This window comes from Xiphophorus hellerii, chromosome 8, assembly GCF_003331165.1.
Source record: "Xiphophorus hellerii strain 12219 chromosome 8, Xiphophorus_hellerii-4.1, whole genome shotgun sequence".
Taxonomy (NCBI): Eukaryota; Metazoa; Chordata; class Actinopteri; order Cyprinodontiformes; family Poeciliidae; genus Xiphophorus; species Xiphophorus hellerii.
The window spans coordinates 26,992,071-27,008,494 of NC_045679.1; the positions used below are offsets into that span (position 1 = coordinate 26,992,071).

At 40.9% G+C, this 16,424-nt stretch overlaps 2 protein-coding genes across 4 annotated transcripts in view; both read right to left on the reverse strand.

Moving 5' to 3' along the window:
- Positions 1-7,916, reverse strand: part of myo18b (myosin XVIIIB) — a 49,095-nt gene extending 41,179 nt beyond the window's left edge. Inside the window, exons 1-3 of one of the 3 annotated variants that reach the window (XM_032570426.1) lie at positions 7,686-7,810; positions 4,337-4,479; positions 1,113-1,265 (exon numbers count right to left, since the gene is read on the reverse strand). In XM_032570426.1, coding sequence (XP_032426317.1) covers positions 1,113-1,265; positions 4,337-4,375 — 192 coding nt within the window. In that variant the 5' untranslated portion in view covers positions 4,376-4,479; positions 7,686-7,810. Of the gene's footprint in view, positions 1-1,112; positions 1,266-4,332; positions 4,480-7,685 lie in introns of all 3 variants that reach the window. The other 2 variants (XM_032570424.1, XM_032570425.1) reach the window with 2 other exon arrangements.
- Positions 7,917-10,177: 2,261 nt separating this feature from the next.
- The window catches only part of grk3 (G protein-coupled receptor kinase 3), a 79,476-nt gene continuing 73,229 nt past the window's right edge, over positions 10,178-16,424 (reverse strand). The window contains exons 18-21 of the mRNA XM_032570453.1: positions 16,073-16,235; positions 15,487-15,623; positions 14,761-14,874; positions 10,178-14,680 (exon numbers count right to left, since the gene is read on the reverse strand). Of these exons, the coding sequence (XP_032426344.1) occupies positions 14,519-14,680; positions 14,761-14,874; positions 15,487-15,623; positions 16,073-16,235 (576 nt within the window). The 3' untranslated portion in view covers positions 10,178-14,518. The remainder of the gene's footprint in view (positions 14,681-14,760; positions 14,875-15,486; positions 15,624-16,072; positions 16,236-16,424) is intronic.

Below are 16,424 nucleotides of genomic sequence, written 5' to 3' on the forward strand. Positions count from 1 at the left end.
ATAAGGAAAACATAAAACTTTGTAGAAACATTTTACACAAGTTTTCTTTTCCTGTGGGATGTTGATATTTGTGGAAATAATATAAAGAAAAATCACAGTCCTAAAGACAACGACAACAAAAAACATGGATCTATAAATCATCTTCTGATGTGCAAATTCAGTCCAATGATTGATGATGATGATGATAATTTATTTCAGACAGACATATCACCAACCAACATAATAATGAAGACTTTCATGTTTCTAAGTGTAACTACAATACCTATCAAATGTACATACTCAAATACATGTAAATACACCACTTATTCGGTGTAATTTATATAATCATACCCCTTTTCCATTCATTCATTTATAGAATAAGCAGTCTTTCTATTTCTAGTATCCTTTCCAAAACAATAAAACAATAATAATAACTATAATACGTTCCATAACCAACGAGGAATTAAGACTAAAAACCTGCAGTTGTTATTATACAGTATCTGCATTGAAAAATATTAACTGGTTCTTTATCATCTTTAGTCAATGGGATTAAGAGTCACTGTGGAAGAACCAGACCCTCAGGTTTTCTCCATTATGCTGCAGAACGCTGTGATGGACACAAAGACCTATTCAGAAAGTATAAGTGATTCTTAGTGTAAAGTCATAGTCAACAACAGAGACACGAAAGTACGTCCCAGTACGTCTCGTACTGGGACTAATGTATGATCAGAACTTGAAGTAGACTGTTGGTGTTTAGTGGTGTTAGAATGGAGCCTTGAGGAACGCCACATGTGAAATCTGCAAATGACAATAAGTCGTTGATATCTGATAACTGAGACGGTTTACAATTCAGCTCATTAAGTCCCGCCCACTTTTGCAGTCTACCAATCAGCATGCTGTGATTATCGGCGTTGAATTCAGTCCAGTTGTTTTCCCTTTTCTTCACCTGCTGAAACATGAGGTGTGGTAAAAACAGAAGTTCTATTTTATGACGATCTCAGATTTTCTAAATCAATAAACCCAAGAAACTCAACACATAAATAAATGTGTTTAATGCTGTTGAGTATGTTGTATTTGAGTGTTTGGAGGGAGCATTAACTAACTAAAGCCTGTCCATGTAGTCATCGACTTACTGTTCTTTCCTCTTTGACCTCTTTGACCTCTGGCTCCTTATGTTTGGTCTCCTTCTCTGAGTCTCTGACCAGCTGCTTCAGGATGCCTCCAGGCAGGACGGACAGCGGCGGTGGAGGGATGGTGGCGGCCGCCGGCTTGTTCTCCTCCTTTATCTGGAGTTTTAGAATTTAGAGGAACCACGCAGAGTCGGACAAAAACAGGAAGTCATTGTGCGGTGCATGCTGAAGTTTCATCAGATGAGATGCAGTCATGCAATATTTGACAGAAAGCCATCAAGCAGACAAAAAGAAATATCTGCTCACCTACCAAGACTTGACCTTCCGCCTAAACTAACGGCTGAGATAGAAACCATTGTTGAAAGAAGCTCTAAACTCAGATCAGATCCATGTGGAAAAACACACCATTCATATTTTTATAGGAGAGGGAAGCATGAGTTATTGATCCAAAGTATTTCCTGTTGCATTTTTCAGATCCGACGCGTCACACATATTTAATTACTTCCATTTTTTTTTTTCTCCACAGTCTTTTCATGGTGACCAGGCCCGTCACCGTAACAACGTGACCCAGAAACTATTCCGATAAACGGTAATATTGTTGTTTTGACACTAATTAATAAAAATAACGGTAGAATTATGCGAGTTTACTCTCTCGACTTTAATTTTGCAAAGAAAGCTTAACACTAGAACTGGAAAACATTTGAAATATCTCAAATAAAACATAAAACATTCACAAACAATAATGTACAACAGAATTATGAAACCACATACACAACCGTCTTTTAGTCTCCAAGTCAAAATTCATACTTCAAACGTTTGTTCCCATTAAAAGGTTCTTTTTTCTCTCTAAAACTGAACTTTCTTCTTCTGTTGTTGAATGAAATCATTTGGAAGTTAATGTGAATATTAGAATCTCTGATTAGGTGCAATCAACTTGATTGTCAGTAAATATATTTTGACATAATAGACAGTTTTGTTGTTCCATTAATTAAAATGTGTAATAAGACAGGACCCTGATTAATGTACTTCATCCTACAGTTTGATCATCAATAGATATTGAGACTGATCAGTTTTATTCATAACATTGATGAATCTCTGATACATGAATAATTTTTCATAGTCTATCAAATTTGCCACGTTTAAATATCTTCCACGCAATTAAGGGTAACATTATGAAGTATTTGGAAGTGTGAGGTATTACATTTAACACAAGAAAATTAAAAATATACATATGACAATGTTTATCTAACAGGAATCAGCAAAACAATCTTGTTTCAAGTTGCATGAAATAATATTTTTGGAAAAAAAAAGATCTGCTACTGAAAATTTGTTTTAATTTTTAAATAGAAGCATTTTATTTTTGTTATAGTTTAAAATAAAGAAAAAGAGGCTTGATTCATTATCTTCCAGGGCAGGGCTTTATTTGTGGAAAATTACGCTTTTTTTATCTTATTATTATTTTTACATTAAGTTTCCAGTATTGAAACTTTTGGTGTCATTTTGTTGTGGAAATTCAATGACATAATTCAATAAATTAAGTGAAAAAAACTGCCAAAATGTACATTTGTTGTTATATCTAACTTTAAAAACATTTATTGGTTCTTTATCACTTTCGGCCAAAGTTATTGAAAGCCAGTGTGAAAACTCAAAGAGCCACTCTGAGCTCATCAGCAGATCAATCCCAGATATCAATACCAAGCTGGCATCGGATCCATACTGGCGTGATGAGATCGATATTTTAGCTTCATTTGTTTGGAAATGTTTGTTTTGTCAAATTTGAGTTGTGTTTTTTTTTATATTGTTTCTGTTTGTCATGTAAATATGTTGTTAAAATATTCAATAAGCTTTGTCTAAATTCTGCTCTAAGTTAGCCAAAATACTTCAAAAATAAACTACAAAAACACAGAAGACTGATGATAGTCGAGCTGAAATATGGACGTTTACCGGCCCTGTATTAAATGGGATCAACACCAAAATATGCCGCATGTCACACCGAGACTTTTTGTTATTCAGTGTGACTCCTAGAAAACATCTTCAAGGCCCCAATCTGTGGACCTGCCAGCCCAGCAGCCTGCAGATAAACAGCTTGGCTGACCGGTATGTCAGACCTCCAACTGCCTGATGAAATGTATTTTAAGCACTCTCTTGTAGATGCTGCTCTAAATGTAGCTTCAGGGAAAGCATCCAAAGGAAATTGGTTCTGGAATAAATTCAGATTTTATTTGTTTTTATTTAAGATTCCCGTCAGCTGCAGAAGAACCACGGCTATTCATACTGAGGTCCAACAGATTTATATCTACATAACAGAAGAAATATATACTAATCTTGAACGACCCTTTACACAACCTATTGCAATTATTGTTTCTACATTCTGTAGAGTGATCATGTGTCTATACACACACACAAACACGAGGATTAGGTATTTAATTCCATTCAGTCAAACTACTATTTAAAACTATTATCTTCTACACTAAAGGATATTAGCAACGTTAAATTAAGCAAAAATAAATAAATAAGTCAGCTAGTTCCTGTTTTTACCTTAATCTGAAAATATAGGTCATATGTAGGGTGTGTCCAAAGCGAGGTGCAGGGGCCATTTGCGGCCCTCAGTACAATTCTAGGTGGGCTCTTGACAGCTGCCTAAGCAAAGCCTAAATTTAGTTTGCCAGTTCAGGCAGTTGATGCAGATACACATTTAAAAACAATGTTACACTGAGTAAAAATTAGATTTAAAAAGGTGAATGGATGGATAACATGAGCTCTGCTAAAGCTCGAGGTTTGGGCTGGGTCTTGTGGAGTTGATCGGATTCTACTCTCTGTTTGGGCTGGAAACTGTCTGTCAGACCTGGCAACCCTGAGTGCCTGGTCGAACCCTCCTGACAGTTTCTCTGTAATCGTTAAGCCTGACTCTATGCTCCAGGGTTTCACCAGGGAAAATCTCCAGCGTGGGCGTTAAATGACCTTTATTGTGTGTTTTCCTGGATGAAGCAGCCAGAGACCCTCTTCCTGTCCTCCACATGTTGGTGAGCAGAGCTAAAACTCTATAAATGGCCGTCTGGTACATGCAGGATGACTAAAACACTGGAACTGCACAATGACATGCCACAGTGACTCAGGATCAGAACACAGGCTACCACTGACTGTGTAATCAATACTTCATCACACACACACACACACTACTAGGCAGGGACTAGAATCAACACAGCATGCAGCCCTCCTGCACCTCCCTTCTGTTCCCACAGCTTTAAGCGGGAAGACAATGCCATGGTTGCTCCGAGGAGGAGGGTGGGGCTCAGGGGGGTGTGGCGGTGGTCGTGGGGAGGAGGGGTCACAGTGAGGTCAGCCAGTGGTGGTGTGTGTGTGAGACAACCTATCATTGGAAAGAAGCAGTTAAAAAAGGAGGGAAGTTGTGCAGACAGAGAGGAGCTGAGCTACGAAACAAACGCACCCATCACTGGGATTCGGTTTGATGTGGCTGAGGGGTTTCAGTCTTGTTTTTTTTTTTGTTGTTGAAGAAACCATTTTCTCATCCTGATTCGAAGACTAAATTAAGTTTCAACTTCTTTTTGCTTCGTCTTCTTCTGTTTCTCTCCGCTTTCCTCCCAGTTTTTCCATGACACAGAAAATCAATCAATCAATCAATCAATCAATCAATCAATCAATCAATCAAACTGAAAACCCACAAAAAAAATCCATTTAGTTATTCATAATGTCAAGTAATGTAGGAAGTCTCACAATCAATGAGGTGTTTGGGAGAGAACAAAGCCCAGAGCATCATTAATCCTCCACCGTACTTAAAGTGTTATGTGTTTTCCAGCCACATAGAATCACTTTATAACAGAATGAAGTAACTCTGTTACCTTCAGTTGTTATAAAAATGATGTATAAATCAAAATGTCATGTAGCAAAAGTACAGAAAGCAAAAAATATTTAAAAATCATAAGCAAGAACTTAAGAATACCTTATCTACAAGTAAAACTAATTAAACTGACTGATTTTTATGAATGACTAAAAGACAGTCAGTACACAGGCTGTCTCAGCAACAGATCTCAGAAATACTGAAAAACAACACAACTAACTAAACCTTTGTTATCATCCACCAGGTACATGTTGCTGGTTACCTTCACCCACTGCCAGATTACATATTTATTAACTAAAATCCTTTACTTTGTCCCATTAGCTACACTCAGCATGGCTAACTGTGTCTAATCATTAACACTAAAGAATTTTTGAATCACAGCAGTGGAAAGCTAACATCTGATCTGTTTTAGCTCATTTTAACTACTTAAATGATCTGCTTGTTCAAATTAAACTGTTCAGATGATTTCTTCACTTTCTAACAGACTCAGTGATACAATATTTTTCTACAGCGGGAAAGAGAGCTATTATTTATAAAAACTTCACGAAACCCATAGTCTGTAATTTTTTTATTACAAACTACGGGACTTTTGGACTTAGCCCTGCGACACAAAGAGCAGCGAAGGAACCGCTACCATCTGAGAAAAAAAACATCCAGAGGAGAGACACGTTCTGCAGGCAGTAAAATCAGCAAAGACATTTTCTCTGATAAATCTTCACTCAAGCTATCAAGTTATTTGTCCAGAAAAGAGCAGTGGAGAGCAGCAGCGAAGCTTAGCGACACGGTCCATGTGTGGAGTTGCTTCTGATCCAAAACACTGAGCTTTCTACACAAACCAGTGAGACCGGGACGAAGAGCGGCTCCTACCAAACAATCTGAGAACAAGCTGATGACTTACAGAGTCTTCAGTTCAGCATGATGAGGCTAGATGTTACAAGGCTAACACGACTACAATGAGCAAAAAAAAAACCACACATCAAAAGAGAGTCAATGGAGACTCTTAGCATGAATTTAAAATATTTAATTTTATATATAAAAACAAAAAAACTCAAAGATTCTGCAACACACAAAATGCTTTTTGCTGTTCTGCAGCTTCCCTTAATGATATGAGATAAAATAAGAAGAAGAAGAACAAACCAAATAAAAAAAAAACAATGTTTAAGTCACAAAAAAAGTGTTAAAAGTCGCTTTCAAACATTTTCAAGACGGCTAGTTGGAAAGCTTCCACTGAGCTGCTGCAGTGTTTCCACTCTGCTCAGAAACTCCCATTTTAACATAGCAGAGGCACAAACAGAAGAGGTGGATTAGCGACGCTAGTTAGCCACTGATGGTGTCATGGAGGACATGCTGCTGTGAAAAAGTCTTAGTTGCCCGGATACTGAGCTGCTAGCATGTCAAGCCAGACATGTATGACAGTCATCTGACTGAACAGTGTCTTCAGTCAGAGGTCTCTTCAGACATGCTGCAATACTGACTGCTACTGGACAGCCTTCCTGAACACAGTATGACAAGAACACTATATGCATTTTGACATTTTATTTCCCTTTGGGATAAATAAAGTATTTTTGAAAGAAATTGAAATAAACGTGCCCAGTTTCTAAATCAAAGTTGCTTATTGAGCTGTAAGTTAATTATAAACCAATGAATCAATGACTGTGTTTATGAAACTCAGCAGTAAATCTCAGTATTTCCAACCAAACCATTGGGGCCAGGAAAGTGACTGTTACTGTCAGGACGGCTAAAAACTCGCTTAGAGGCGCAAATGTTGAACGTCTTTTTGACAAGACGGCTTTTAGAAAAATATATACTGTAGGAAATTTGTCATTTTAAAGAGTTCTCTTAGGATTAAAATAGAGATAAAGATAAAAATTTAGCAAAAAAAATGATGGATCTTGTTTTCAGTGGGACAGAAAATGATGTGATAAGTTAAAAGAAGCACGTAGATTCCAACCTAATGAAGAGAAAATCTACGGAGGCACATTAGAGGGCGCATTAAGGTGAGGGAGTACTTTTAAAAACAAATGTACTGTCTTTGGGTTTTTTTAAACAGGGAATATGTTTCACCAAAAAAAACAAGGAAATTTCTGAGTTCCAAAAGTCAAATATTTGTATGAAATTTTGAGATTCATTTTAGAAATTTTCTTTAAAAAAACAAGAAAAATTTAAAAAGTCAAAAATTTTACATTTTTGACTTTTGCCGTTTTTATGTCTAGAAGATTTTTGGCAGAAATTGACTATTTTTTTCTTTTCTACTTCCAGTGACCCTTTATGCAAAAATCATATCTAGAAACATATCACTGACTGTTTTAGTGTCATTCTTTGTAGAGGTTCAGTGCAAATATTGCATGTGTAAACTGCAAAACTAAAAACCTCCGTTTGTTATTCAAAAAAGTTAAAAATATCAGCTGTTTTTTTTTTTTTTCTTTAGCCAAAGTTATGGTCATGGTGGAAGTCATGGTGGAAGGTCCAAAGAGCCACGGGTTCCAGACCCCTGGATCTGGAAGTTTTCATTCTTATTTCTTATTTACTATTTCAAATCCAAATCTAGTGGCTTCAGTCAGTTTTTTTTCTCTCACCCTGAGAAGAGAGCTAGCACTGCAGGGCCGCACCAGCCGACCCCAGAACCACGCTCTGAACCGACTCCTGGAGGAAAATTCCAACCCCAGGTTTTAACGTCCATCTCTCTTTCTCTCCATAAAACTCCAAAATGTCTTTACCTCCAGCTGTGTGTGAACACCAGGCAGGCAGGGGGAACGCGGGGCTGGAAACCTTCTGAAGAAGCTTCTCAGAGATCCAGAAGGCCGGCGGCGGATCCAGGGAGGGCCAAGTAAAAACGTCCTGCTGTCACACAGACACCACCACAGACTTACACTGGGTATGACTGAACGAGGGGGGCATGTAGCAATAGAACCAGAAATAGAGCAACACACACTTAAAGTAGCAGCACACAACGGCTGGCAGGACACTCTATAAATATCAGCAGGCGCTGGGCGGGGTGGAGGAAGGGGATACAACCCTGTTTGGACAACTGGCTGACATGGATCCTCAGGAAAACACGATTTAGGGAGACAAACTGCCAAGAAAAGTCACTTATTGTCTGCATTAATTATTTCAACACTTTGAGTCTTAGGTGAGGAGATCCAAAAAACATATGACCAATCGACCGGACAGAAAGTTAATATCAACCCCTCCGTCCCACCAGACCGGCTTTAGAGACGGAACCTGTGAGTTCTGCTAAATGATGTGACAGAGGCTGACGGGTCACCTGATGGAAGGGGAATGATGGCCGCCCGGCCCGGAGGGGTCCCTGACAGGACACACCCGCACATGTGCAGATCTGCAACTCATCAGCCGTCTGCTGTGACTGACAGCTACAGGTGGGGGAGGGGGAGGGATGGGAGGAGGAGCCTGCTTATTTCTGGTAGGAGGAGACAAAACAAGCAGAAAAAACCCCTCACTGATCACAGTTATTACAACAGGAGCCGGTCGAACCGGTTATCACTGAATGGGCTTTCATATGAGTCGCTATTTTTCCTGCTGTCAATGTTTCAAACAGGTTTGCTGTGACATGCTCGGCTTCCAGGAGGGAAAACATTTGCTTCCCTTTGTGATTTCTTATTTGTTCACCAGATCTAAGAAAAGAGAGAAGCTTTTTGGCTGTGCGGTTGACCGTTGAGTCGTGTGTGAGTTGTAGTCTCCCACAGACAGAGATCCTGTTGCTTGTTGTAAAAACTATTTTACCAGACAAGCAAACTAAGAACACACTATTGTTAAGCACTGCAGCACAGCTAGCTGCAAATAGATTGTAGAAGTGCTTATGTGAATGCCAAACGGACGGAGACAGCTTTTTTGGAAATGAAATGATAAAACAAGTTCAGGAAGTGGACAGCACAGGGCATTGGAATGGGGAAAACATATTTTTTCATACTTCATTTTCCTTTAGCACTCTTACCCAGCTCTGGAAATTGATTGAACAGTGATTGATTGCTTTACAAACTGATCTGAATGTCCTTCAGGAAAGCTGAGGCTCACAGGAAACCAAGCAGCCAAGGTTAAGGCAACCATCAAAGCAACCTGGGCCAGTCACCTTTTAGCCCCGCCCAGATCAAGTACTTCAGACACAAAGTATTGAGGTTTTGGTACATGGATATTCTTTTTTAGCCGGTCCATAATATTGAATAAAAAGTTCTTTCAAGGGTCAGTATTATGGAGCTTTATCTTATATTCTAAAATGATTCCCTCATCAGAAACACACCTGGAGTGTTGCTTTAATTCCTTCAACTAATCAACTAATTTGTTGATTAGTTGATAAGATTTCCCCCTGACGAAAAAAAGGCCATCAAAAAAAATGAAAAAATAAAAGCTATTTACGCAAATCAACCCTTTTTTGTTTGTTTGAGAAATCCTTGAGTCTCCCGTGGCAACCATTCAGCTGTGCAAAACGCCTGCTCTGCCTTCGAGGACGACGCTCAGAGCTTCTGCTTCAGCTCCCCATGACTCCTCCATTCAGCTCCTTCAGACTAGCCAGCAGCAATCAGCAAACACCTGGTGGAACGGAGCATCAGCTGAGCTCATCATAGGAGATACCTCTCAGAGCAACGCTGGTAAAAACGTTAAAGGGTTAATAGAGGAGCCATGTTGTGATGTCACCCTGAAGGTGGAGTCCCAGAAAGAGCAGGAGTTTCTTAAAGAGACAGAGGCCCAATTTCAAGGCATTAAATCAAAAAGTCACATTTCTTTTAAGTCATATTTGATTATGCAACATTTTTATAAACAACTGAAAGCAAGAGTTATTTCATTGTGCTACAAAATGGAACGATGTACCTGGAAAACACACAATACTGCCCCTTTAAATATGTTTGATGTATTTTTCTTCAGTTCTCATCAGTTGTCAAGCACAATCTTCAAAATTACAGAAATAAAGACTCGGAATATATCATTCTGTGTGTTTTGATTGTATATACCAGCTTCAATTTTTTTTATAACAAATTTGAGATTAAGTTAAAATTTCCACCTCTTGGAGAGCAAATCTGTCACAGACACTGCAAGGCAACCTGACCCACCATGATGTTTGACCAAGGCCTCCCTGAGAGGACACCAATATATGAAATACACTTTTGTTGATTAGCTGGCATGGGGACTATGAGGAAATGAGACAAAAAGACTTCAAATGAGTCAAATACAAAATAAATGCAACATGACAAGAGGCAACACAGAAAAAGTTGTTTTTATTCTTGAACTGTTCTTACAAGCAGTCCAACACGCAACTTTCTATCTCAAAAACAAAACGAATCGTTGAAATAAAATAAACTTTAGAATATTCACTGAATAATATCAGTCAGATAGCAGTATTCTTTTTTTCTTCTTTTACCTTAATTTGAATAACCCAAAAGCAGTAGTATTTGTGTTTGTGGCGTGTGAAGACGAGAAGAGTTTCAGACGGGTGTAAACTGGAGGGGTTTTCTACAGTAAGCCTCAGCCCAAAAGCTCCGACGTGTGAAGGAGAGACGTCGGCTCCCGGCTCCCCATGCACACAATAAATATGAAAAAAGAAAAAAAAAAAAGCACAGAGTCTGGTGTCTGAACAAAAATAATCATCTGGAACTCGCAGGTACAATATCTCTAATAAGTCTTTTTTTTATGTGCAAGATTCAAGCTGAAGTCATCACCACAAACAATTATACTCACAACATCCCCGACCTCCCCTCGACAAGTTCATTTTGTTTTCTACATTAAATCTTTTAAATAAACCTAGAGCGTTTTGTCATTTCATATACACATATATTTATATATACTATATATTTTTTTTCCTATATGCTGTCCTTTTTTAAAATCGTGTTGAGCGTGTGTCCGAGGGAGGGAAATCTGTGTGTGACGTAGACAGAAAGTAAAACGTCCACCGGATGGCGATACGAGGCGTTAATGAGCCTCACGTATCTCCCAATACTCACGACTTACACACAGTGGGGAGAGAGAGAGAGAGAGAAAAAACTTTCAGGAACAAGTACACGGAACCGGGCGGTGTGTGTTTTCAGAATCCCCCGTGGCAACCCGAACACACTAACACACACACACACACGCCGACACACAAACACCAGTGGAGAAACGTTTGGTCACAGTTTTGTACCCTTCTGACAAAATCTCCTCCTTAAAAAGTTTGTGAGAGTGGACTTTCAATCGTTTTGGATGCTGACACGTCCGTAACGAGAAGCAAACGTCCAACTTCCGGTTAGTTCCACTCCTTCATTTCAACAACAACAACAAAAATTTCAACATAAAAAGTTATTTGGCACATTTAACAACTGGTAAGTAACACATTGGGCTAAAAAGGTGCAATGACATAACTCTCAATGAAAACAATAAAAACCATTTTGGTTTATAAAAATAAAAGACACCTTAAGAGGTGGCAAAAATCTCTACAATGTGATAAGATTTCCCCCTGACGAAAAAAAGGCTATCAAAAAAAAATGAAAAAATAAAAGCTATTTACGCAAATCAACCCTTTTTTCTACTGAAGCTTTTCGCATTACAGTTCTGCAACAAGGACATTGTACTGCATAAAAAAATAAAAACCCTGAAATTACAATAGATTTCTCCTTCCGTTGCACATCCTGTAACACTGCGACTGTGCGACAACCCGTCCCGTAAACGCCCCGGTGCTCGACATGTTTCAGCCCCGACCGAACCGGGTCATGAAAGACACAACGCACTAATGAACGGGAGCTGAACAGACAGCTGATGTGTTCGGCTTTCTGCTTTAAACGTGACATGATTTAAAGCTGACTGGATGAGCTGTGTTAGCTTCGTCTCTCACATTTGCTCCAGATATGGCAACTATAAAGTCAAACTGAAGGAGCTTTTAAAAACGGCGTGCAGCATTTCAGAAAGAAAAGATTCCCTGTGCCTTATATATAGTTAGGACATGCAGCTGACGCATACTAAAATTGAACAAAATTAGGTGAACATTTTTAAACATTGAATGTTTTTAAATGGAATACAGATTATGAAAATTACAGACAGAAATGTGAAAAGTCTAACTTTGACTTCGTCCCAGTTGGACTTGAGAAAAGGCTCTACTTCAGTCAGTTGGTTTGCACAAACAAACTGAACAAGTCAACAAAGCAGCATAACGTTTATGTTACTGACCAGGTGTGTAACAACTTCTACACCGAAGAGTGTTATCACTCAAGTGGATTAGCGGAATGACTGTGGTGCTTTCAATTACTGGAAAAAAAAAACTGACTATTGGCCATAAGATTTGGTCAAAACAGAATATTCCTTATTTAAGCAAAACATGAGACTCTGGTATGTCGGAGACTCTTATTTTGGAGTGAGAACGGAAGTAGTACTTGAGTGTGTTGAGATAGAGTTGGCTAAGAAAGACTTCTGTTTGGCTCGCTGTCAGCACTAGAGGCTGGCGACACTTTCAAATAGCTTATGTGGAAGCCTTTTGGAAACTCAATAGAAAATTGCAACTGCAAAACCGCTAGCTGCTAATGATGCTAATGTGAGTAAAGTTAGGAGCTGAAGATGCTAAAATTAGCATCATTAACCACAAGCAACATTGCAGGCTAACATTGGTAAAGTTAGAATTATTAGCCACAAGCAGCATTAGTGGCTAATACTGTTAAAGTTAGCATTATTATTGTTGAGCGTCATTAGCTCCCAGCGTTGCTCGAGATAGCATCAGACGCCACAAGAAATATTAATGGCTAATGTTGTTAAAGTTAGCATAATCAGTTGCAAGCATCATCAGCGGCTAACGTTGGTAAATTTAGCATTACTAGCACCATAACATGTTAATGCTTCTTACAGATGGCTTTTCAGTTTTTTAAGATAGCCTGGACAGTGTGGGATTTCTTTTTCTTTTGTCCAATACTTGGGCTGAACCTAAACCTGATAATTCTGCACAATGCGATTTCTGAAACCTTGATTTTGTTTGTGAAATCCCAGAAAGGGAGCATTTTCACTTCTATAGAGGTTCTTATTAAACCATAGCGATTTTGTCAAACCTGGACTGATATTTTCTAAACCAATTACAAATTCCTTAAAACCGAAACTGTCATACCACCGTGGAAAACAAAACAAAAAAGGGAATTTGTAGCTTTACCAAAATATTGCAAAAAATCTTGAACCCAATATTATGACTAAAGTATACTTGAGAGCTGGATATGTTGTTATTGGCAGACTGTGTAGCAGGTTGGGATTGGTCCTCCAGGCGCCTTCAGAGGTCAAAGAGCAAAAGCCAGAAAAATAAAAGAAAACCAAAGGTTGTAAAACTTTCTCTCAGCTTCAGCTCCTCCTCGTCCAACTTGTGCTCACTCTGACAACAAACACCGGCTGAACCTGCAAAGCCACTAGAACGAATGTGTCTGTGTGATGGCATCGTCTGGAAACAGTCCAGCAGAGGTAAAGCAGCACCGACACCTGCTCTTCCACACACACCTTATGCCCTCACACACTCTGCAGAGAGAGAGAGAGACCATCCCCGTCCTCCTGTGTTGGTGTAAAGCCTTGTGAGGCTTTTGGACAGGCAGATAGAGAGGTCCTCCGCCAATGCAAACACACTGGACCAAAACATGGGATGCACAGAGAAAGGGTTGTTTATATACACTGAACACGCCCCGCCCCTCCTGCGAGGCTTACACACGTCATCATCCACGGTTACCCATCCTCAGGTACATTGGTCTCCACAGTTCCCATGGCAACCCGTTGCTGTTTGACAGCCAATGGAATCTCGGTCGCCATGGAAACTGGCTGAAAACAGGAGCCAATCTGAAAAGAGTCTGTTGGTCCTCTTGTTTTTCAGGACTGGAATGATAAATCGGCCGCCAACAAACACCCTGAGAGGGTCCGGAGGGACGGGGGGCTCCCACCGGCCGCTCAGGTGACTCAAGTAAAATATCCATGTTGGCACTTTGCACACTTCAGTAACTGAGAGGAGGGGTTGGTGGTAAGAGGGACGGGGGGACAGGATACAGTCGAGCAGCAGATTTGTTTTTACATTCCCCGCAGTAGCCCCGCCCCTTCTGCATCGCCTGGGAAAGAGGAATTCTCTCTGATTGGACCTCCTGCTGTATCTGACGCTTAACACTCCATTTCGTTTCGCAGTCGTTTTTCAGATTCTTCCAGGAGATCCGGTTCAAGTGAGGAGGGGTGACCCTGGGGGTGCGAGGGGATGAAGGAGAGCCGGGGAAGGTGGAGGACCAGTCCGACAAATCCTCGTCACATCCATGCAGAGGGTTCTGCTCTCCTTCAGTCCGCCCTGCCCCGCCTCTCCTCTCCGTGACTGGCAGAGTCCCGTGGATGAAACGGAAAAGAAACCGGTGAACCTCCTCTGATGGTGTGTGTGTGTGTGGGGGGGGGCGTGGGTGTGTGTGTGTGTGGGTAAGGGGCTGGCAGGTCCGCACACACTGCGAGGCGTCGCCATGAAGTTGGGGCCGATGTCTTGCAGAAATGATGTGGTGCGCAGAGTGTATGTGTCTACATGTTTGCGTGAGGGCGTGTGCGTGTGTGTGTATAGATATAGAAAGGTATGTGCTCCTTTTATTCACAGGCCGTTGCTGTTGCGGTGTGTGAGCGGAGGTTTGGAGAGCTCCACCACGGCGGCTCGGCCTTTCCCGATCACCTTGGGCGCGCGGCGCAGCAGCTTCTGGGCCTCTGTGAAAGCCTCGTTCAGCTCCTTCTTCCACTGCACAAACTCTGGGTCGCTCTGAGGGAAACGCAACAGAACGGGTCAGCAGGGCTCGAAGAGTCGCTGGTTGGAACGGACGGAACGAGGAAGCCACCCACCTCACACTGCAGGACGAACTGCTTCCCTCCTTTGATGCGCAGCAGGATGCACTTCTTGTCTTTAACCTGCGTCTCTTCCACCGACACAATCTGCTCCATGGTCAGCAGGTTTTGCTGTGAACAAAAGTCGATGAGTAACACATGAGGTAACATGAAGCGTCAGAAATTTTTTGAGGCCTTTGCCGATTGGTTCCAGAATGCCTAGCCTCAAACCAGTTCCTTACATTCTGTTGGAACTGCCATCCATGGTTCTAATGAAACATTAAGATTTTAAATAGGGTGCAACGGCTACAGTTTTCTGGCCGATCACCGATTATGTCAATAACAGATTAATCACAATGAAGCTGATTAAATGTTTCAGCCCTAATCAGAACTGGTATTGAGGATTTTTCTTACGACTGGTCTAGGGACACCACAGGTTGTGTAAACAGATGAGTGAGCTCCTGGGCAGCGCTAAGGGAAGGCTGCTCTTCATCTAACTGCAGCAGGAGGAAGAGGAGGAAACACAGGTGCTGCCAGGTGGAGAACAGGGAGATGAAGCAGACAGCAGAGACACTCACCCTGTCTTTTACCATTTTTAAAGTCTTTAGCCACTTTTCCTTCAGAGGTGAGACGGGCCAAACGACCAAAGAGACAAACGAGATTTTCACACAAACACACACATAGAGAGAGAGACGCAACAGACAGACGGTGGGAAAGTGAAGCGCGATGTGTCTGCACACTCACCCGCGACTCGCCCTCTCCCCTCCACTCCACCCGGTTGGGGAACAGGTAGAAGTAGCGGCGCTGCCACTGGGTGAGGAACGGGTTGCCCAGCTTCAGCATGTAGCCGTGCATTATGCAGTCCTTCCCAAAAGCATAGTCTGTGCACACACACATACACGCAAAGTGTTCTGGATAAGCCTGTCACAATAAGCAATAGATCAATTATTCGCATTATAAATTAAAATGGGTTCAATAATTTCAATTTGCATGACTGATCCTCTCTTATCTACCTAAAACTGGATGATAAATGTTTTCAGTCTGATGTTTTTGGCCTCAACTGGCCCCTTTGTTTACAGAGATTTCATAATTCATTTTATTTTGTTCATTTGTTTTGGATCTATAAAATGTCCTCCAGTTTTAGTGTTAAACATCTGGTAGAAAATAAAGTTTATTGATCTTGGAGAAGATGTATTATGCATTATTTTATCATTACCATTATGTTACATAAAAATGGTTTGAAAACAGCATCATCATCCTTTACCGCAATCATTTCTGGGACAATTTATCGTCATGGTGACGGGCCTGTTTCCGGGGCCGGCGGCCTTACCCTCCTCGTGGCCCAGCTGCTTGTTCTTGGCCCTCTTGCGAACCTCAATCTTGTCCGTGTCCAGGTTGACGGCCTCGTACACCGTTTCAGCCACCTCCTGCTGCCAGCGCTCCGATATGACCAGAGGGAAGTTCTTGTACAGCTCCTGGTCGCTGTCCAGCAGCTGCAGTGAGACGGACAGAAGACAGAGCAGCGATGTCACCATGACAACAGGACAAAAAGACAAAGAGCAGAGATTCTGCCTGAGCCAAGCACTTCATCAGACTCTGAACCCAGCTGCTTTCCTCCGGCACCTAGCTTGGTCTTTAACAGTTATCTGTTAACTCTATAAGTTTGCTTGGTTAGCAGGGAC